The 22,380-nt window shown below is 50.1% G+C and overlaps 1 protein-coding gene across 1 annotated transcript in view; it reads right to left on the bottom strand.

Annotated features, from left to right (window-relative positions):
• Nucleotides 1-22,380, bottom strand: part of RNF216 (ring finger protein 216) — a 71,725-nt gene that overhangs the window by 7,848 nt on the left and 41,497 nt on the right. The window contains exons 13-14 of the mRNA XM_009896913.2: nt 5,444-5,541; nt 2,673-2,895 (exon numbers count right to left, since the gene is read on the bottom strand). Coding sequence (XP_009895215.1) covers nt 2,673-2,895; nt 5,444-5,541 — 321 coding nt within the window. The remainder of the gene's footprint in view (nt 1-2,672; nt 2,896-5,443; nt 5,542-22,380) is intronic.

Here is a 22,380-nt window from a genome sequence, read left to right as displayed (position 1 = left end):
TCTGGCCAAGCAGCTTTCTGAGAAGAGCTCCTGGCACATGTTCATACCCCACAGGGGTGCAGGACAGCGATTAGCTCTGGAAGCAAGGCGGCGATTAAGCGATTACTGCCGGCTGCCCTGGAAGCTGCTGACCATGGCTCGACTGCAGCTTGTCTCTCAGCCAGCAAATATTGCACTGATACTTTCAAATGGGACTCCAGTCTGATTATAGCATAGGGACAAGTTTTTAAGTAACCTTTTATTATGGGACATTTTGAAGCAGCTGCTTTACTCTCTCAAGATCATTTCAGAGGGAGATTAGCAGATGCTGCAGTTCCTAGGGGAGTGTCTTTAATTCGCTTTTAGCCCAAGCTAATGAATAGGTTTACTTCAACTGCTCCAAGAATCATCCCAGACTCAGAAAATGTTAAGCATTTAGAAGAGAAGAAAGGTTCCCTATCTTAAATAAACCTGAGTTTTGCTGTAAAGAACTTAGACCCAAACCAGGACCTTTACAGAGGTGTGAAATATCCCAGGCTGACAGAAAGCTGAAGTCTACATCCATGAAACGCAAATGGACAAGTCCATGGTAGTGTGACAGTGTCCCTGGTCTGCTGTGAAGATGGTTCTAAGTTAAGGTCTGTCCATGAGTGTATCCAGAAATCAGAACAGAAAAACCCCATCCTGTCACCTCCTGGAAGCCAGGCCTTGGTGTCACCCATGTGCCCTCCCCGTTTTGCATCAGAGCCTAACCCAAGGCGAGGAGTGGCAGCTGCTAAGCAACAGGATGCAAATTCCACGGGTGGTAAGACCCACCTTTGTCCTCTCTCTACTTGCACACATACAGAGCATGGCTGCAGACATGGGCAAGCCCACAGCACACACTCTCTTCCTATATGCACAGCATCTGCTACCTACTAACTTCAACAGGAGAAACTCAGCTAAGAGAGGGTACAGAGGGAGTTGAAAAAGACACAAGAAGATGCCAATGCAGCAGCCAGCAGAACCAGGGTGGGGTAACCCTTTGGACATTGTCCCTGACAAAGGACATGACACTACTGATCCAACAGCCTTTTGCTCTTTCCTGTCACCACACCAAGAGACAAATTTGTTTCCCTTCTTCACACCTTCCATGTTAACTCCTGTTTACATGTCCCACACAAGTGCAGATCACCAGAGTGGAACTGTGTTAGCCTCACTAAGGGGCACAACGCTCACACTTTAACCTTAGAAGCCAACAGCTGAGTTTCATGTTGTTCTCTGCACTGCAGTGGGGACAGTCACCCAGCTTCACCTCCCACCCCATCACTGCTCCATCATCCAACAAAAAACCCAACCAAAAAACCCCGGCGCATGCAGTGCCAGCTCTTTGCTGACGGTGGGAAATTTTCCTTTGCCACAACATTGGTTAATTAGAGAGCTGGAAAGGGCCTGGTGACAGTGTCCTCTTTGTGCTGCTTATTTATTTATTTCCAAGTACAGTACCAGCTTTTTGAGAGGCCTCATGTTTTCTCTGGCTCTGAACAAATGCCATCACCCAGCACAATCAGCAGCCTGACGGGAACAAAAGACCCCAGCGCCGCTGAGCCCTGAATTGCTGCATCCTGGTGGATAAAGGGGGAGGAGTGGGATGGGAATCCAGGGAGCACATAACCAGGTGTTGGAAACCCTACAGGGGGTGCCTAGGAGGAGATGTCTGTGTTTAGTTTAACACCTCATATCCATAGGATAAGACAGGGAATAAAGGCAGGCAGAGGACCAGGAAGTTTATGCTGGTTGGGAGACCGCTGGGAGATCCCCAAGAGCCTGCAGGCAGAGAATTTTGAGTGGCTTTGTTTAGGCTCCACACAAGCACAGGACAGTGAATATCCCTGTGGAAAGAGAGACTGGTAGCTGTCTGGCAAGATGCAGTAGCCTGAGACAAAGAAGTGCTGGGACAAATGGAGCTCAGATAAGCCCTGGGAAGGCAGATCCACATTGGTGTTTGCTCTGCTGTTTGGCTGAAATCAGGAAATTCAACTCCTGCTCCTCCCTACGCTCCTCCCGGATTTTGCTGTTGAAGACCTCTATTTACAGAGATGCTGCACTCAGTTTTCCCATGCTTGTCACAGCTACAAGCTGTATTAAGTTACTACAGCTTCCCTTACAGCTCAGCCCATGCTTCAGCCTTCTCTCTGCAGCTGTTGACAACAGCTGTGAGCACGGCCCCAGCTATAGCTTGGGTCTGTTGCCTTGGGGGCAGTTTTCTCTGGATCCAGTTGGATGATCTGGGCACCAAAAAGAGACAGCTCCCCTGGCCTCCTGATGCAAAGCCATACCAAACAGCATCTCAGCTGCAAAACTAGGAACGAGTCCCGAAAATCCCAAAGCCTGCTACGGTGCTCGGTGCCAGCACGCACTCCCCCCCAGCTCCTTCCACGAGCCCCGCTCCCCAGGACGAGCCTCTGAGTACTTCCAGTCAAAGCCCTTTCACAGGAGCTGGTTTTCCCTCAAGCAACACTAGTCCCTTCCAAGTTGTGGTCAGATGTGACTGTGTGTTGATGTAGGCTTCCAGCGTGTGTTTCAGCTGCCTTGGGAAAGGCAAACAGTCGTGCCGCTCCAGCCCAGACGCTTTCCCCCGGTGGAAGGCGCTGGCATGGAAGGGGAATTGAAATCAGGGTGTGAATGATTCACAGAAGTCCTTCACTACTTACTGTGGGATCTGTCCAGAGAGAGCACTTTGCACAGTCCTGGCAGGGAGCCCCGGGAGAGCGAGGGTGTTGGCAGAAGTGGTCGTAGCCGTTGATGGCGGCGCGGCAGAGGTAGCACATCTGGGCGCCGCAGCGGCAGGACATGCGGTTGCAGCCCTCCGATTTAATGAGGCCGGTCCCACACTTGTGGCATTTCCTAATCCGAGCAGCTGTCATTTTTTCCTCTCTGCAAGGCAAGAGGAAGAAGGATTAGAGGAAGAGGTGTCTGAAGTCACCACCCCGGGGGTAAAGCTGCCATTATGCTATCCCAGTGGTGCTTTAAACCCCTCTCTCCAGTGTACCTTTCCCCCACCTTTTCCCTCCTACGCCATCCCCACGGCCCACTGCTGTTCCAAGGAGGTCTGGGCTCAGCTCCACTTGGAGCCAACCCATGACAACCCAAGAACAAATTAAGTGAAAGAAAGTCAATCACTGGCTGCATGCTGCAGCCCCAGTCCTGGTTTCCATGTCAGCCAAAACCACTGCAGCACCAGGCTCTGGCTTGGGAGGAATTTAAGCTGTAAGTCAAGGGGCCAAAGGGTGCAGGGATGCTTGACTTGGCTGTGGAGAAATACAGCCTAGGAGATAAAGTTCAGGAAAAGCAAACCCTTGGCTGTCATCTGCTTGCTAGTTTTATGTTTGACTTTTGCTCCAGCTACAAAGCTGCCACAAGTGTGGTGCTTTCCCCCCCCGCAATGCTCCAGATTTATTTGGTTTGTGTTAAACTTAAAGCAGGAACTGAAAACCAGTCACATCTTTCCCCACAGAGAGTGGCCTTTCCCCCTTCTCAAGTTTCCCTGCCTACACTTTTCAGAGGTTATTGCTTTAGGTTCAGGAGGTGGGTTTCACCCTGCAGCAGCACAAATGGCAATCCAGGGCAAAGCACAGTCCTTGCTCCCCAAGAGACATCCTGGCAGCGCCACGCTCCAGCGCAAAGGCTCGGCTCGTGGCAACACTGTTTTGGCACAGAGACTGAAGAAAGCCACTGTCACTTAATTAAAAGCCTTAAGGATACAAGCTGGCATCCTAGGGGCCAGTTTGCTGACCGCTGGAGATCACGTTACACGGTTTGATTCACAAGCTAGAAGTGGAATTTGATGACAAAAGAGTCAAGAGACCGTTTTCACTGAGGGAAGCACAGCCCTCTGGCTGCGCCAACCTGACGGTGGGGAATCATCTTCCTTCGCCAGGCCATCTCCACCCAACTGCTAGAGTGGACCTGCAAAGCCAACATATGTTTGGGAGATGACAGGGAAGTGTTTCCAAGGAGGATCACAGCAGCAAGCCAGGCTACAGCACGGCCCTGCAAACCGCTTTGTCAGCACAGCCAGAGGAGCAGGGAAGGGACAGTGGGGTAGGGACTTCAGCTGCTTTGCAGCTACCCAGGCTGGCTCTGGCCAGCCTGATCTAGTGTGGGGTGTCCCTGCCCATGGCAGGGGGGTTGGAACTAGATGATCCTTGTGGTCCCTTCCAACTCTGATACTATGATACCCAGAGCTCCCATGCAGTTATACCTGGTGTGACCTGCACCCTGCCATTTGGAGACAGGCTAAGAATAGAGATGAAAAACACCCAACTTGAGAATGACTTTCCTCTGAGCTGCAGCTGCTCTTCCCTCCACTACCCAACAGGATGCTGGTGCTGCAGATTTTTTTTGGAAACTTTGAGCAAGGCAGGAAGTTTGGCCTGAACTCCAGCTGTGCTTCCCTTTCCTTACACAGGCCTTCCAAAGGAAGCTTTTATTGTATCAGGCACTTGGACTCATCTACCCACAGCAACATTCTGCTGGAGGTTTTGAAACTGATATTTTTCCCCTTATTAGGGACGTGGCAATTCGTTCCTCCTCCCTCTCACCCCTCTTTGCTGCAGGGAAAGGAGTGGCAGAGAAAAAAATGTCCTATCAGATGATGAGGATTTTGTTTTGAATTAGGGACTGCAGGGTGAGCAAGCAACAGTCACTCAGCCTCACAGTGGTGGAGCTTTCCAGCCCCTCCTCATGCCAGACAGGCTAAATCAGAGGGGAAAGGATTAGGCAACACAGGCAAGTCCCATTTGACTGCCCCAGACATGCAGCTCCAAGGATGAACATTCTCTTACTTCCTAAAGGCAGAGGATTTTGTCATTTACTGCAGCAATAGGAAAGATCAAACTTCCAAAGGGTTTGAGGGAAGCACTGGGGATTTATACCTGTGGATTTCAAACTATGACTGCTCTGTGACAATTCCTGCAAAGCAGTTAGAAACAGACAAGCTTCTGTAAGAGAACACATCCCCTCCCACGAAGCCAGAAAGCAGTAGCTGAGCAAACCACCCATGGGCTCCACTCTGGATTTTCAAAGGGCAAGAATGACTTGCTGTGACTCAGTACATCGCTTTGCCTCGCTGCAACACCTCCCTTCTCCCCCCAAAGCAATGCTAATGGAGGTTTCTCACCTCTGAAAAGGACCAGGTGCCAGCCTGTGAGACACTGGGCCAGCCAGAGGAACAGGCTGGTCTGGTGACAGCTCTCCCACGTTCTCCAATTACCAGCTGGATCTGCTGCCAACTGTCTTTCACAGAAAGAAATCCCATCCTGGGAGCCTTCTGACCCCTCATCAGCTCAGACAGCCCTAAGACCTCCCTGATGGAACACTGACACCCAGTAGTACTTCAGGGCCTCTGGCAATACACCAGAGTGTATTGCTGTTACTAGTTCATCCATCTCCCCATTTTAGCCTAGTTGTGGAGCTTACTTACATGGATGTCCTGTACCTGATGTCATCCCTCTCAGCCAGCTGCTCGCAGGTGAGGTTCATGTGCTCCTTCCACAGCCCCTGGCACTTCCGACATGTCTCCTGAGGAGAGCAAAAAGCACTGAATGAAGAGAAGATCCAGCACAGGATTAGGAACTGGAAAACCCCCCCAGTTCTTCCCCAGCCACTCTGCAGGGTCTCAGCTGAAAACAGGGCAACTCTGCAATTCTGTCTTCCACCAGAGACCAGAACAGGTCCAGCAAGTCATGGGAGTCAAGGGTTCTTCCAAGGCACAAAGAACCCAAGTACACAATGAGTCCACAAAATCCCAGTTCACCTGAAACTCATGAAACAGCTACCAGGTTTACCAGTTACTTAGCAGAGGAGACTGCAAAGATCAAAAATGTGGTGCTAAAGGACATCAAGCTCATCTGTTTCCTGCCCAAAACCCTTCACCTTCACACAAAGGGCTTCCAGTTCAGCTGGCAATGGGGAAACTTGCAGCTGCATTGAAAACTGCTTCACCTCAGGCACCAGCAAATCCACACTGTGCTTGGTAGCACCTCACAAAATACAATTAAAGCAGTTTATGTGAGTAAACAGCTTAAAAAGGCAGGATGTGGACAAGTGTCCATAGAGGTGGAACATGAGAAAATATTTCTTAACTTAACCAGAAGAGCTGAACTAAACTTAGAGCAAAAGGCTGAACTCTCCTATTCTTGTAAGCTCTTGAGCAACAAGGCTCTAATCTGGGACTGGGAGAGCTGTGGAGGCACTGTTGGCTGGGGAACATGGACTAACAGTGGGGACAGAGCTGATTGTTGGGTTTTTTCTGGTTGGCTGGCCAAAGAAAACACAATTTTGTTTTGGGTAAAACAGGAGATTTTTTTTTTCCTTTAATTTGAGGAAGATTAAACCCCATCCAGATTAAACTTGGAAGAAAGTACCCATTTCACAATCCAACTGTTTCATCTTCAGGATGGCTGGGGCTCAGGCTTTTACATCCAACTTTCTCCAACTGGCAGGAAAACCCAGGCAGGCTGGGAGGCATCCTTTTCCCTTCCATGCCAAAAGAAGGTCCCAGAAGAGCTCTGCCCAGCTCTGGCCACACCGTTAGTGAACGGTGGAGACTGCAGAGAGAGAGCTTGTTTGATTGCAACAGCTTCATTTTATTCTAATGAAGAACTTGGAGGTTTGGATGAGATGTGAGAGAAGCAGCTGCTTGAAGACACACGTAGGCAGCAAGGCTCTTTTGATCACAAATCAAACAGGATGAAGAGCAAAGCTTCCAAGGAAGCCAGGCCTAGGAGGGGGGCACGAAACGTAGCCCTGTTTGTATTTGCGCTCACCGGGAGCTGTGCAACAGCTTGGTGCTTTCAGCTGGAGAAAGAAAGACTCCACAGCCTGGCTGGTGAGCTGGACATGTTTGCAGACCACAGGCTAAGGGCTGCAGTATGAGGAGAGCCAAGTGTGTGACTGCATCCCAAAAGCTCAGCAGAGGGTTTGGTGATCACTCACCTCGCAAATGGAGCCTTTGGCAGGCAGATGCTAGTTTGAAGGAGCACTAAATGCCTTGGTCCTATTGATCCTCGTGAATCACTCCTCATACCCTGTGTTGTCCTGCTGAAGCTGTTAAAACAGGCACCATTTTGTGTGCCTTTGTTGGCAGGCCACAGCTGGCTGTTATCAACACAGGAGGATTGGATTTGGGACCACTCATGCCTCCACCAGGACTCGCCTCCCCCTGGATTCTCAAAACCCTCTCACATGCCAGTCCAAGATCAAATGTGCTGTAGGTTCATTTTTCTGGTGCTGTTCTTTAAATACATCAAGGGTTAAAAACAGTCCCTGGAGCCTTGCTACACAGACCCACTTTCACATGCCAGCACCAAAGATTTAACAGCTTTTTGCCAGAAGGGCTGGCAGGCTTTCGAGCCAGGAGCCGACTATTCCCAATTACTTAACTCCAGGAGTCTCCTTCGCTGCTGAATCCAAACTGATGCCCTTCTGAAGCAGATGGTGCTGCTTGGCCTTTCACACCAAGTCATTCCCTTTGCCTTTTGCTACTGCCATCCGTGCAGGAGCTGGTCAAAAGCAATGCTCTCCCTTGAGCCAAGGCTGCTGGGACTTGCCAAACACTTGTCTCCTGCACTCAAGAAGTGATTTCTGTGCAGGCAAGGAGAAAGGGAAGAGGCATGGCAACAGCACTGGGATGGTGTGAGGTGGGAGGCATCCAGCTCTCCACACTGCACAGCAAGTGCCAGCACAGCTGGGCATGCTTCTGGGATCTCTCCCAAGACATGCTGGCCTCAGGGTGCTGCAAACCCACCAATGCGCCCTGTGAAGGAGACGTCCCCACAGCTTTCTAACTTCAGGTGTCACCTGGTGCTGCTTCTGAGCAAGCCTTGTCCTCTCCAGAACAGAGGCAAGAGAAAAATGGACAATACACATGCCACCAGCAGAACCCAACGTGACTTCTCCCCTTGTTCTGCCCAAGACAATGGCACATTGTTGGCGGTTACAGGAACCCATGCTGGACAGCCTGACACAAAAGCAGGGAGAAAGGCCACGGTTCAGACAAAGGCAGCTGCTCCAGGGCTGTCACTGAGCTCACAGCTCTCACCCCAGAAAAGTGCCTTCTCCTTTTCATTCTCAGGGAAATCCAACTGGTGAGAGTTTTGTTCATCTCGTGTGATGACAACTCTGATCTCCCCCATTTCCACAGGGGGCTCTTTTCTTTTCAGAAACAGCTTTTTTGCTTGATAAAGAAACACACTCTGCCATTACCATGTTAATTAACCTAAACACACAGTAGGACAGATGAATTTTTGCATCCAGCCTAGATTACCATACTTGGCACTAAGACAGTGCCTAAACCCACACAAAGAGGGAATGAACCATTCTCACCCCTGCAATCTTCCACTCCGAGTGCAGCAGCCACAAAGCAAGTTGGTCCACCAAAATAATGACCCTGCCCAACTTCTTCAGCACCTTGTCCATGAGTAAGCCCTGGCCTATCCAGGTCAGGGGACCTGATGTGGGGAAGCTGAATCCATCACTCCTGGGTGGTGTGAACTCCGTGTGCTTCTCCTGCCCTTTCCCCAGCCTGCTTCTCAGGCAGATACAAGCCAACACAGCTCACACTTTTGGTGCAAGGGTCAGCATGTTTGCAGGAGCCTTGGCATTAGCAAACTGCTCCAAACCCAGCGTGGATGCAGGAGATTAAGTATCTGCTGCCTGTTACATCTGCCCCAGCTTGGCAGGCAGCCTGGGACAGTCCATTAATGCTCCGGGCCAGGCCAGCGGAGGGGAGGATGTGATGGAGAGGGTGTTTAATCACACACTGTAATCTCCTCACTGTACATCTGTTGGAGGTAGTGGCTCTGCTTCCTCTTGCTGGCAGCCAGGAAGCAGCCAGGATTAACACAAACATGTTTGGGTTCAGGAGGATCCTTTGTTCCCAGGGTCAGCCGTGCGGATGCACAGCTTTCTGTGCTCAGGGGCAGCCGCTCTGCTTTTAGCACGGGCACCACAACCCTTAAACATCCTTGTTCATTGTCCCAGCACCTCTTGAAGGGAGAGGGGAGGGTTTTATGCAAGCCTACCACCCTCCTTAGCACTTCTACTGCTGCACTTTTGAAGTAGGGCCCAGTGCTTTTGTCCTCTCCACTATCTACTAAAAATAACTCTCCAAGGTCCAGCCCACGTATCAGGGGTGGAAAAGAACCCCAAACCCAAACAAGCCTTCAGCTTCTCCCTGCCACTCTCCACGGCCTTTTGGCAACAGGCAGGCTGTTGTGCACGCTGCTGGGAACCCAGATGCCCCAGCTTTTCTGGTCTCAACCCAAACAAATGCCACATGGACAACAACATCAGATGACAGCCACAGATCGGACACCGACTGCCCACAGCATTCCTGCACACCCCTTCTTCTGTAGGAGGTCACACGAAGCCACTTACTGGCTGAGCAAAATGCAAAGGGGAGGGGAAGTGCAACTTAAAGCAACAACAGGCTGTGGACTAGGCTGCCACCACGGTCCTCCAGCTCTCTGTGGTGGCTCTGAGTGGAGCCCAGGGTTTTCCTGAGCTCTCCATCTGCTGGTTAATTAAAGCCTTTCGCCGTTGTGCTGTGTCCCCCCCGGGAAGGGCGAGTTGCACACTCTGGTGGTTTGGGCCAATTCCACACAGGGGGCAGTCAGAGAATCACTTAGGTTGGAAAAGGCCTTCAAGATCATTGAGCCCAACCATTAACCCTCCTCTACCAAGTCCACCACCAAGCACTGCTTTAAACACAGCCAGGGCTGGCAACAAGACTTTCAGTGAAATATTTTTTCCCAGTGCCCAGCCTAAACCTCTCCCGGTGCAGCTTGAGGCTGCTCTCTCTTGTTCTATCATTAGGTACTTGGGAGAAATACTTGGCTGCTGTGCTCCCTGCTAGGAGTGAGAGGGAGGTAAAACACCCTCTGAGATGGAGCCCCAGTGATTGATTCCCTGCTTCTTCCTGCTTTCAGACACACAATAGCACAGGCTGAGCTCCAGCAGGCCAAGTTTCACCCCAAAGCAGATGTGAAGGCAAGAGTCTCAGAATAGCACCTCGGGGCCAGCCTGCACTGCGCTGCTTTAATTAAAGGGCTGCAATTCCCAACCAGATGAGTTAATGGGAAAACAAAGAACCACACAGTCTCCCTCCCCACAAAGTCTCCAATGTCCATAAAGCTGCACTGACCTTAACTAAAAATGGATGCAGAAGTAGCTAACTGAATACAACCTTTAAGCATGGATAAGCTCTCATAAGCAAACTCCTTCAAGGCTGTTTCTGGGATTTCCTATACGTTAAGCTGGGATAAAGAGGCTATAATCCAACCCAAGACAATCCATTTTGGTGAGAGACCCCTCTTTAGAGATGTACCAACATCCAGCACAGGGAAGAAGGCTCTCAGCTCCACAGACCCTGCCCAGTACAGAGAACACACAGAGTATGTTGTGCTGCAGCAGCCCTCCAGTCCCACCCCACGCAACAGGCAAGACGTGCAGCAGGTAGCAACCCCAAATCCACAGTGTGTGGAGAAACGAATGCGGTGCCTTGAATGGGCAAAGGGTGAAGGAGCAAAGGGCTGGGAGCACATGGGTGTGGGCTGGGTTTGCTGCTTCCCCCAGGAGAGCCAGGGGAGGGTTCCTGAGCGAGGCTGTTCCCCGGGCAGCGCTGCCGCTCAGCGGTCGTCGGCCACGCCGCAGCTCGGGGATGGAAAGGAGGAGACAGAAAGCCAGGAAAAAAACCCCAAGTTCCCTCTCGTTGCCAAGGATGTGATTTATTCTGGGAGGGGAGTGGCTTCAGGAAGGCATAAAGCAAAGGCACAGTCATTGAGACTAGGCTGTAAGAATGTGCCAGGGTGCAAGCAGAGACCCAAGGGGGATGGAGAGTTAAAAGCTGGATGAAGAAAATGCAGATTTCTATCTGACACCCACCAGGAGGGCTGCTCAGAGCTCTTACAGGCAGGTATTAAACTCCATTACCAAAAACAAAGACCTCAAACACCACCTCCTGTTTTGCATGTTCTTGTGTAACATGAGCATATGGTGCTCCCTCCCCTTTTCTAAAGACACTGGTATCTGCCCCATCCCTGGAAACGTTCCAGGTCAGGTTGGACAGGGCTGTGAGCAACCAGGTGTAGTTGAAGATGCCCCTGCTCACTGATGATCTTTAAAGGTCTCTTCCAACCCAAACCCCTCTATGAGCTGTGGAATGAATGCCTTTTTGCTTCCAGAAACACACTGGCAGGCTGGTTGCAACAGAGGTTTGGGTCATCTGTGTTCGAACCAGAAACACATGGTAAATCCCACTCCATGCTTGCCTAGGTCAGCAGGACTACCCTGCAGCTGTAACTCACAAGTTCCTGGAACACAAACACCAAACCAAAGCAAGCTTTATTTCTTCCCAGAGCTTGGTTTCAGAAGGCTAGGTCAGCTGCTGGCTTGGTGCAGTGGTTAGAGACCTACAGAGCAAAAGTATCTGCAGGTTCCCACAAGAAGTGCTGCTCAGCACCAACATCACCCTGCAGCTGGCCAGAAGTGGAAATCACTTGCTGATCTTGTGTTCACTTACTGTAATTAGAGCAGGAGAAGCAGCCCTTTCCCTGAAGGGGATCATGCTCTAATTTGAACTTGTACAAGGCTTTAAAGAACTTCTTTATTTGGGGGTATTTTGAAAAGCCTTTTTGTTTCAAAGCTGCTTCCTCTCGAGCTCGAGAGAAGTGAGGAACAGACCCAAAGCTGCAGGCTGCAGGTCAGCTGCATCAGTGAGCACTGGAATATTTGCAGCACACAATCAGCACATCAGGATCCCTTCTCCCAGACTGAGAAAGCCCCATGAAATAACGTTTTTCAGAAGCTGAGCAGACTGATGTCACACACAGCATCTCTCCAGCTCAGCACACCGGGAAGCCTGGGCAGGGCCTGGGTAGATTGGCTTTGTGACCTACCCAGAGGTGGTCACTCACCGACCTGAGCCAGCCTGCAGTGCAGGTAGAGGAAACCATTGCCTGGTCACTTTATAAAGGCAGCTTAAAGACAGTCAGAAGATGATTGAACCACCACACCTGAGGTCACACTGCTTCTTCCCAGTGAGGAAAGTTAAGAGCACATGATACAGGAAACCTATCTGTAGCTGCTCAGCACAGTTTCTGGATCTGCAGGACTGGTTGCAGATAAGAGATCTGTGCCTCCCCAGCCAACATCAATAAGCAAGTGAGAGCAGAGCAGCACTCAGCAGCTGACCATCCTGCCTCTCCCCTCGGTGCAGATTGCCTTGCCCCATTCAGCAGAAGAGATCTAACCCTACACACAGTCTCACACAAAAAGGGGATGCTGCTCCTGATAGCTGCAACTCTAACTGATGACATCTAGCAGGGCTAAACAACAATGGCAGCAGCTGTGGAACTGGTGGAAACAATGGAGACCTTAGGAGAAGAAGAGATTGAGATTTCAAGACAAGCAATCTGATTCTTTAAGGATGACTATAGGAGGTCACTCAAGGGGTTGCACCCAACAGCCTTAAGAAGGTTAAGGTGGAACAAAAGCCAGGTATCTTATTTGCAGAGGTACTGCTAATGATGCATTGTGAGACTGAGAGGAGGAACAATGACTGAAGTTAATTTTGAAACTTCCCTCTCACAGCACCACAAGATAAACAAATCTCCCCACCCCAGACAGACCTCTGAACCCAGGGCTTTTGGTGACAGGAGCTGGAGGAAACTTCCTCCCGACCTGCCCTATTTTGCCTTGTGGTTCTCTCTCCCCCTGCTGTCTCCCAGATTTTATTGTACTAGGAGGAACTCAGCTAGAGAGGTCCTCTGCTCCATCCACAGTTGTGGGGGATTCAGGTTTATGCAACACACCTACAACCACGGTTAATGAGTCTCTGCAATATGGCAATTTTGATGGCAGTTCAGCAGCACTAACACTTCACTTCCCATCTAGAGCCTTTTTTGCTGTTTCCTTTGCCTACAGCACAAGTTAAACACTCCAGCTCACACCACCACCAGCAAAGGATGAGCAGAGCTGCAGTGAAGAGCTATGCTGGTGGAGAGCTTTGGTCTAGGTACAAACACACCCTCAGAAACTGGGCAAGTACAGCTTGCTTTGGCAAGGAAATTAAGCCCAACTTAGGGCTTACTCCAAAGTGGGGTGGTGCTCCTAGCTTTAAACTGGTCATAGTAAACCAGCCACAAATACAACATGGTGGGGAACTAGCAAGGATAAAGAAGGCAAAATGCTACCTGGCCTCTTTGACACCTCCGAAGTTCAGATGATTTAGGGAGGTCATGAATGCCCCCTCCCTGGAGGTGTTCAAGGTTGGATGAAGCCATGAGCAACCTGACCTACTGGTAGGTGTCCATGCCCATGGCAGTGGGCTTGGAACTAGATGATCTTTAAGGTTTCTTCACCCTAAATGAATCCATGAATTATTTTACCTGCTGCTCCCCCACAAGAGCTCTGTGCAGACAGCGAGAGGACAGCTTTGCAGCCTTGAACCAAGCACAAGAGCTCCAGCAGCCAGCTCTCTAGCTGCAATATTTATAGGGATAGTATTTACAGCAGATAAACTGGAAATGGCCCTCTGAACTGCTAACCTCCATCTTCCAAATTCCCCAGCGTGACACTGAGTCATCCGCAGCTCATTTGCTACGCTAAAATAAGCTGGTGGCAAACCCAGAGCTGATGGCCTGTACCAGCAGCTTGCTGAAACCTCCCAGGGAGAAAATGCACTGCAGCAGGTTTGGAAAAGCCCAAACCCCCAAGAAGTGCAACGTGATGGAAGAGTTTACCCCCTCCACTCCACTGCAGACACGCTCTGGATTTCCTCCCACACCACAAAAGCTGTTCGGTTTGGGCGGGAAGGGACCTTTAAAGGTCATCATTTCCACACAAACTTCCCTTCCCCAGTCAGCAGAGACCTCCTCAAAAGTAGAGCAGGTTGCTGAGAGTCCCAACCAAGCTGACCTGGAAAGGTTCCAAGGATAGGGGGGGCATCTGCCAGAGCAACCTGGGCTGGTGTCTCACCACCCTCAGTCTAAAGATTGTCTTCCTTCTCTCCAAGCCTCAATCTTGTCTCTGCATAAAAGCATCACCCCTTGCCCTGTCACAACAGGGCCTGTTTAAAAGATTGTCCCTATCTCACTCACAGACCCCCTTGAGGTACTGAAAGGCCACAAGGTCTCCCTGGAGCCTTTTCTTCTCTGGGTTGAATAACCCAAACTCTCTCAGCCCATCCTCACAAGAGAGGGCTTCCAGCCCTCGGATCACTGTTGTGGCCTGATTGCTCTAGAAGCCTGTTCAAAATAATCATAATTAAACCCCCTATCAAGCAAATGAGTATTTCCCACACTAAAGCAGATTAAAGTACTGAAAACTAATCAGGGAAAGAGATGTGCCAGCAGGTCACTGATTCCTCCTTCAGATGACATTCCCATTCCCTCCTGCAAAGCACCCACCAGCCCAGCCCGGCCCCACCTGGGCCTGGTTTTGTGTTTGCTTCAGAGGTGGCAAAGAAGCTTCAAACCTGCATTAAAAGGGTAATTTTTGAAGCCCTGCTAAGGCTGACTGGTCCCACAGCTTCAGCAGCTGCACTGTGCTCCCCAGGGCTGCAAGGAACAGAGGGACAGCAGGAAGGACAGGCAGTGAGAGAGGTAATGTCCAAAGCCATGGAGCACAGGCTGCAGAGATCAAAAGTTTCTTACTCAGCACCTTGCAATGGAGGAAAACCATCAGTTCCTGCCCTTGCTGGGTGCACACTGGCACATCCCTGCAGGCCACTGCAGTGTGTCAATGAAGGGTATTTTGCAGGCAGGACCATGCCCAGCCTGGAGGTTTTGAAGCAGCAGAGCAATGCCCAGAGCACACCCTGCAAACCCACCAGCCCTGGCAAGGAGCATGGCAGAGAGGACAGAGTGATCCAAGGCCATCCCACAGTGCCTGCTTACCCCAGACCAGTCTAATCTTGACCAAAGCTGATCAGCCACCTTATCTCCTGAGGGAGGACGGGCAAGTTAATAACAGTGGTGCTGCAAAGTATCCTGCCAAAGGAGGGTAACACAGGACATGTTTGTCTTCTAATTAGGAGAGTTAATCAATCTGTAATTTAATTTTCATTTAAGTCACAGAAACCCTTTCCATTCACTTTGTTTTAGTAATCATACTTAAATGTGGGGCTTGGAAGCACTCTGGAGTAAGAGGAAAGTATGGTTGGACTCCATGATCTTAATAGTCTTTGCCAACCAAAATGATTCCATGAAAACCATCTCAGCTCTGTGGACATGGAAGCCAAACTGGGTTAGGAATTCTAAGGGAAGGCTCTTTGAAATGAAGCTGGCAGTGCAAGGAGTCAGGCTGGCTTCCACACAGCCTTCCATGTCAGACGGGGAAAGAGGCAGGGAAAACGAGACTGAAGCAACACCTTGAACCCTGAAACGTCTGTGAGGTTCCAGCATCGTGCAGGAGATGGCCCATCACCACAGAACTGAGATGGGAAGTGTGTGTGCTGCAACCCCTGGTGTTGTGAAATGCCATGGCAGGCAGTTCCCTGTCTGTAATGCCTACAAACACAGATCACAAAGACCAGCTCCCCGCTTCTGCCCCTGCTTCAGTGGAGCACACGAGCTTTAAGCACACTGTTCAACTATTGGCATGGTCTTGCCTGCTAACCTGAGATGCTGCAGGTTGGCTTTCTGTAAAAGCCAAGGGCCCCCAAAAGCACAAGCCAGCATCTCCAGGCATCTGTTTGAGACCCAGCACTCATCCCCAAGCGGCAACTGTTGCTCCTGCTCTGATCCAGCCACAACGGCAAAACAAACTGACATCAGTTCAGTTCTGAGGGGGGGAATCCTGCCTGGTTTAGGAGAAGGAACATCATAGAATCATAGAATTGTTAGGGCTGGAAGGGACCTCAAGGACCATCTAGTTCCAACCCCCCTGCCATGGGCAGGGACACCTCACACAGGTTGCACACAGCCACATCCATCCTGGCTGCAAACACCTCCAGGCCTCCCTGGGCAACTTGTGCCAGTCTCTCACCACCCTCATGGGGAAGAACTTCTTCCTAACATCCAATCTGAATCTACCCATTTCTGTTTTTTTCCATTCCCCCCAGTCCTATCACTCCCTGACACTCTCCAAAGTCCCTCCCCAGCTTTCTTGTAGCCCCCTTCAGATGCTGGAAGGCCACAATTAGGTCTCTTCAGAGTCTTCCCTTCTCCAGACTGAAGAGCCCCAACTCCCTCAGCCTGTCCTCACAGGAGAGGAGCTCCAGCCCTATAAATCATCCTACCACCCTGGGCCACTGAGGAATGCTGCTGCTGTCCAAGACAGGGGGGGTTCCACAGGTCACCTTTACCATACACAAACTATAGCCTCCCTCATATGCCCATACAGCAAGAAAAAAATTAAAGGAACTGCAAGTTCAGAGTGCTGTGGTTTGATTGAATGTAGGTGAAGATCAAGGCTGGTGCTTTGGGTCACCTTATCAAAAGGTGGATTATTAAGTCATGCAGCTCCTCCAAAAGGCTTAAGTACAATGCTCTGAGGGGTGTGAACCACAGACAAGAAAATGCAGGGTGTGGGATACCCAAAGATTAAATCAATCGTTTTGGCAGCACAAGCCCCATGAGGAGAGGCTGAGGGAGCTGGGGTTGCTTAGCCTGGAGAAGAGGAGGCTCAGGGGAGACCTTATTGCTCTCTACAACTACCTGAAGGGAGGTTGTAGCCAGCTGGGGGTTGGTCTCTTCTCCCAGGCAATCAGCACCAGAACAAGAGGACACAGTCTCAAGCTGCACCAGGGGAAGTTTAGGCTGGAGGTGAGAAGAAAATTCCTCCCAGAAAGAGTAATTAGCCATTGGAATGTGCTGCCCAGGGAGGTGGTGGAGTCCCTGTCCCTGGAGGTGTTCAAGAAAGGCTTGGATGTGGCACTTGGAGCCATGGTTTAGTTGTTCAGGAGGTGTTAGGTAATAGGTTGGACTTGATGATCTCTGAGGTCTTTTCCAACCTGGTTGATTCTATGATTTAGGAACAGGGCTGGTTTCAGCCATTTCCCCAGCTCCAGAGCAGCTCTCAGATTCCTGTTCTCTTTTTCCCAGGATCTCTATTGTTGAGACAAGGAGAGGAAGGAAAAAACCATAGTGTGGTCACAAACACCCCCTCCTTAAACACAGCAGAAGAATCTGCGGATGCTACTGAAAACCATTTCTGAAGTGCTTCCCCAACACGTGGGGAAGCCTTCAGATGCTACTGACCACTGAGCAACCCCAGGGAAGAGGCTTTCCATGCCAGCAAACCCTGCTGCCCTTCCTACAGTCCACCACTGAGGAATGGAGATCTTCCAAACACCTTTCTCCACAAGGGAAGCACCAGCTGTAGACCTGCGACTGCAGGGGGGAGGTGGAACGAAACACTTGGTCCGTGCCACACTGAGACGGTGGCGTGAGGCCACATCCTCTGCTCTTACTTCAAATGTCCAATTCATCTGTTCAAAGGTGCAAGGAGGGAAACAGCAACCAGTTGGACCAGGGTAAGGATGTGTTTTTTCAGCTGTCTGCCAGAGGGAAAGAGCAGGGGAGTCCAGAGAGGAGCCATTTGCTCAAGGTCAGGAACTCCCAGGAGCGAAGGAGGCTCTTGGACGGACCCAGAACACTGAGACAGACTCTCCTAATCTTCTTTTGATCCCTCCTAACTTCAGAGCTCAAGTGCTGAACAACAACCAAAACTGAAGTGGCTGCCAACAGGTTTTGCAGGGAAGAAACATGAGCTGCACCAGTTAAAAATGGAGCAGTTTAACCCACTGCCAAAGGAGCCATTTGCATTAACCTCCTGAAACAGGATATGAGGCACTTTCTGGCAAGGAACAGCAGATTCACTTTATTAGAAAAAGACTTTTAAGGTTCAAATTCATCAAACTATCTGCAATTTGTAAAAAGGCATAGCTGGCAGAGGACAAAGCTGGCTTTTGGCTTAGCAGCACTACTGGCAATTACCACCCAGAGGGACGTTACCTGTTCGCAGCTAATGAGGGAAGCCAGTGCCAAGTGTCAGGCACAAAGACCCCATTAACTGCTGTGGAAAAGGGCTCTTTAGGATCCAGGAGGAAAACTCTTCTGAACCATCCATAACAGGCCAGGACACTTCACTTGGCACCAAGGACTGAAGGTGATTGTCAAGAAGAAGTGGCTATTGTCCTTCTGTGCTTGTCTAGATTCAATCAGAGTTATCTAGGCTTACTCAGACTATCTGAAAACCTGGGTTTGGACCAGATCAGCTTCTCCCTGTGAAATTAAGGAGAGTCACAATTCCTAATTGCCATCTTAAGCAACCAGACTGGAAACCTAAGGCACTCCTCAAGCAAACAAAACCAGCACCTCTGGGTAGATGTTGTAACTTGGTTTATTTTAGCCTAGAACTCACTGTGTCGCAAATCAGAGCTGGCAAGACCAGCCCCTTCCTCCTGCCTGACTTCTCCCTTCCACTTCTGACCTGGGATTTTATTGCAAAGGGAAGCCAGCATTATTGGCCATAAAAGGAAAAGACCCATCTGTCACATTTCTGTGGAGTGGAGTCAAGGAGGAGGAACTTCAGTGACTTCCTCAAAGCTCCGGAAACACCGGAGGCCACCGGTGTCCCCCAGTGAGGATGAAAGGGTTTTTCTCCTGCTTCCATCAGGAATGCACATGGGCAATGAGACCAGACTGGAGGAGCACAGAGATCTTGGTTCAAAAGACAAAAAGGGGAGGGAAACAAACAAAAATGGGGGCAGCAAACAGAGAGAGCTGGGCAGCATTTGAGGAGGTCTGCCCTGTGCAGGTCTGCCCTGTGCAGGTCTGCCCTGTGCACGGTCTGGGGAGCCTCTGGATTCATAGAGTGGTTTGGGTTGAAAGGGACCTTTAAAAGGTCATCCAGTCCAACCTCTCTGCAGTGAGCACCTAGGATTACTGACAGTATGTATCTTGAGTTTCATTTAGCCTTGCTCAGGTGCATAAGCTCAACCTTTGCTAGCACACAGCCCCCAGCTGAGCACCTCTGCTTTGGTGCCCTGTGGAGGCTTAGATGGTGGCTGGCAGCAGCTCTGCAGCAGCTCTGGAGACCCTCAGCCCTCTTCCCCTTTTTTCAGATATAAAGAGTGCTACTTGACTTCTCAGAAGCATAGAGGGGCTTGGCTGTAACAGAACCCCCACAAAAACCTTCACTTTTTGGGTTGGGTGACAACCTGGAACCTCTCCCTTGTCAAGTGTAGCTTTTCAGCACGAGCCTGAAAAACATCCTCAGAGGAGAATCTCACTCCAGGACAGGAAAACAGAGAAAGATAACCTTCCCAAGACACAACAAACCACCAATCTTAAATACAAATCAGAGACACACCAGACAGCTTCAGGCTGCAAGGTTTCTTTGGGTGTATTGTTGGAACCATGTTCTTCTTGAATCAGGTTTTCACTACCCACTCTTTGGTCAGCTGTGGCTCCCACTGCTCAGTCTGGGGCTCCTTGCCAGCAAGCCCCATGGGCTGTGTTAGCCACCACAACAACTTCCAGTGCCAACCCTCAGCACATCAGACTAAAAAAGGAAAGGGTAAATCAAAAAAGGCAGGTACCTCATTCCTCATTTCACTCTTTTCTGATGCAACTCCCCACAACCCTTTCTTGACATGAGGTCACTAAAAATAACTCCTCCTTAAAAAGCCCTGTTATTTTTATACAGTCACAAGGATCACTAAATTGCTTCTAATTATCCCATCCTTCCTTGGAATTTCTATTTGTGCTCAACAAGACACAACAGGCTGTGACACCAGTGCAGTCATCACACATCTTGGATTACAGGCAGCTGGATAAGTTGAGTTTCTCCTTGTGAACAGCTTTGGGACAGTGATGGTTGGAGAGATGAAAAAAGGCCTGGTTTACTGTGGTCTTTGGAGTTGATGTTAAAAAAGGGGTAAGCATACAGGTAGGTGCCAGACTAAAGTAGGAACAGATCCTACACTGGCCATGCTTGAAAACAAGCCCAGCCTCTAACTGGATTCACAGCAGGATTGGAAATGTTCCACCAAAACAGGATCATCAAGGAGATTCCTAAAAAGCCCCTGGAGCAGGACTAGGTCTGTTGGACTTCACCATCTTTCCTGTAAATACATCTTTACTGCTTCTGGCTTCCAGGGGACATTTACTTTCCCCCAGACAGTGGTAACAGAGAGGAATCTGCTCTAGGCACAACAGAAATATAAATAGTTGGCCATCTGCACCGTGCCTGACTGTAGCAGACTGGCAGCTGTATCTGCACTGCAAGCACACCATCAGTGCACAGGCTCTGCCCTCCCAGTGGCTCCTGCCATGGAGCGAGTCAGCAGCCAGCTATTACTGGAACTCATTACTGCCTCTCCAAGTATTTGCATGGAAAACTTGCTGGACACTTACTCATAGGATGCTTGGCTCCTGCATGATCTTCTTAATGCTCCCTCAACACCCCAAGGGGAAGAGCATTTCCAGAACTGAACACCTCCAGCCCCATGTTTTCCTAGCAAGCCACAGCTACTTGAAGCTAGAATTCACACCTTATTTCAAGTGCTGTTATTTCACACCACTGTTTTTCCTCCTCTGAAACCCATGTTGCTTTTATCTGAAGAGTCATCCATTGCAATTTGTATTGTCATGGCAACACACCTCCCTCCCCTACCCCAAACCTCATCTGAGTCTCATTGTGTTCATCACCAGACAGGCACGCAGCACGCTGCATACAGATGAACAGTGCCTCTCTCAGGGGGTCTCAGAACCAACAAGGTTGGAAAAGACCTCAGAGATCAAGTCCAACCTATTACCTAATACCTAACACCTCATGACTGACTAAACCATGGCTTCAAGTGCCACGTCCAATCCTTTTCTGAACACCTCCAGCCTCACCTCCCTGCAGCCTGACACAGCTCCTGCTTCAGGGGCCGAGGTGCAGCAGGGGAAGGCAAGGAGTCTTACTAAGCCACATTTTGCTAATCAAAGCAATGAGCTTTATTAATATCAGGGATTTTTGCAGTGGTTAAAAGGAAGAGAGCAGGCTCATAGGCTGAGCAATACCAGGAACAAAACAAATGAAAACAGATCTCTTTCGAGCAGGTGTCAGAGGGTTTTGCTAAGGCAGCTTGGGCACACTGGTAAAGAAAAAAGGGAATATTGCTCCACAAAGGATCATACTCAAGAACAGGGCTCTGGAGCCCTCTTATGGCAGCTTGCTCTCAGTTTCTCTGGAGCAAAACCCTCTGCATACCTCCCAGTATCTCTGTGCAGGCAAGGCTGCAATGCCACTGAGTTAGGGTGGGAAAAACATTACCTGCCTGGGGCTGAGCTTTGATAACACCAATGTCAGACCCCTATACTTCCAGCTACTTGCCTGCTCCTGATGAGTATTCAAAGGCTGAGCAAGCCCCACATTTAAATGTGCTGAGAGGAGACAGTGTTACCAACCTCCAAAGTTTGAGTGCTGTTTAGGTATAGAAACACACGAGGGGTGCCAAGGAAGTGACTCCAGCTACTGATCCGGCACTAGCAACCACCCCACAAGGATGCCAGGCTGCCCAGTGCCATGCACAAAGGCCAGACTGCTTTCATACCAACCCTTTTTGACCTCTCCAGGCCAGCAAGGTCCAACAGAGCTCAGTTATGGACAGGTCAAACCCCCTGGCCAGCAAAAGCTCAAGGAGCACACAGCGAGAAGGCAGCTCGCCGCTGGGCTCTGAAAGGGTTACAAAGAATCAACAGCCGGGAAATATTTATGGAGAAAAGATGCTGAGCTGTGCATGTTTCCCAGGCTGGAGATGGTTTTAATTTACCTCTTGCAAAGGCTGTGATTATTCGCTGCTGGGTTTTGTTGAAAGCAACTATTTCAGGCTCGCTTGCTCCCTCTGGTGCCGTAACTCCGCAGCCCAGCCAGAATGAAACGCTCCCCTGCTCCAACATTCCTGAATCCTGCTTTTTTCCTGCCCCCCTCTATTCCCCTCTCTCTGCGAAGGAGACAGCAATATCTATAAGCATTACAGAGTACCACAGCCTTGCAGGCACACCTGACTATGGCACACTAAAGACATTACAGATATCTCTGAGAGTTTGGAGCTACAGCCACAAAGAGCCTCCTCCTCCTTTGCCAGCTCTCCCCTCTGGAGACTGACTTCCTGCACCATCCACCAGGCTGCTCACTAGGTCCTTCTTCTCCTCTTTTGCCAGCTCTCCCCTCTGGAGACTGACTTCCTGCACCATCCACCATGCTCCTCACTGGGTCCTTCTCCTCCTCCTCCGCAGCTCCTGACTGCATGGTTCACCTGTGCTGATGTGCTGCTATTAAAGAAGTCTCAGTTTAGACCTTTTTTGTGAGCACAGGGATTTTAAAATAGAGCATCCCCACCATCAGCTAGACTGGAGTCTGGCA

This window comes from Dryobates pubescens, chromosome 4 (assembly GCF_014839835.1).
Source record: "Dryobates pubescens isolate bDryPub1 chromosome 4, bDryPub1.pri, whole genome shotgun sequence".
NCBI lineage: Eukaryota > Metazoa > Chordata > Aves > Piciformes > Picidae > Dryobates > Dryobates pubescens.
This window is presented reverse-complemented; position numbering and strand designations above follow the sequence as displayed.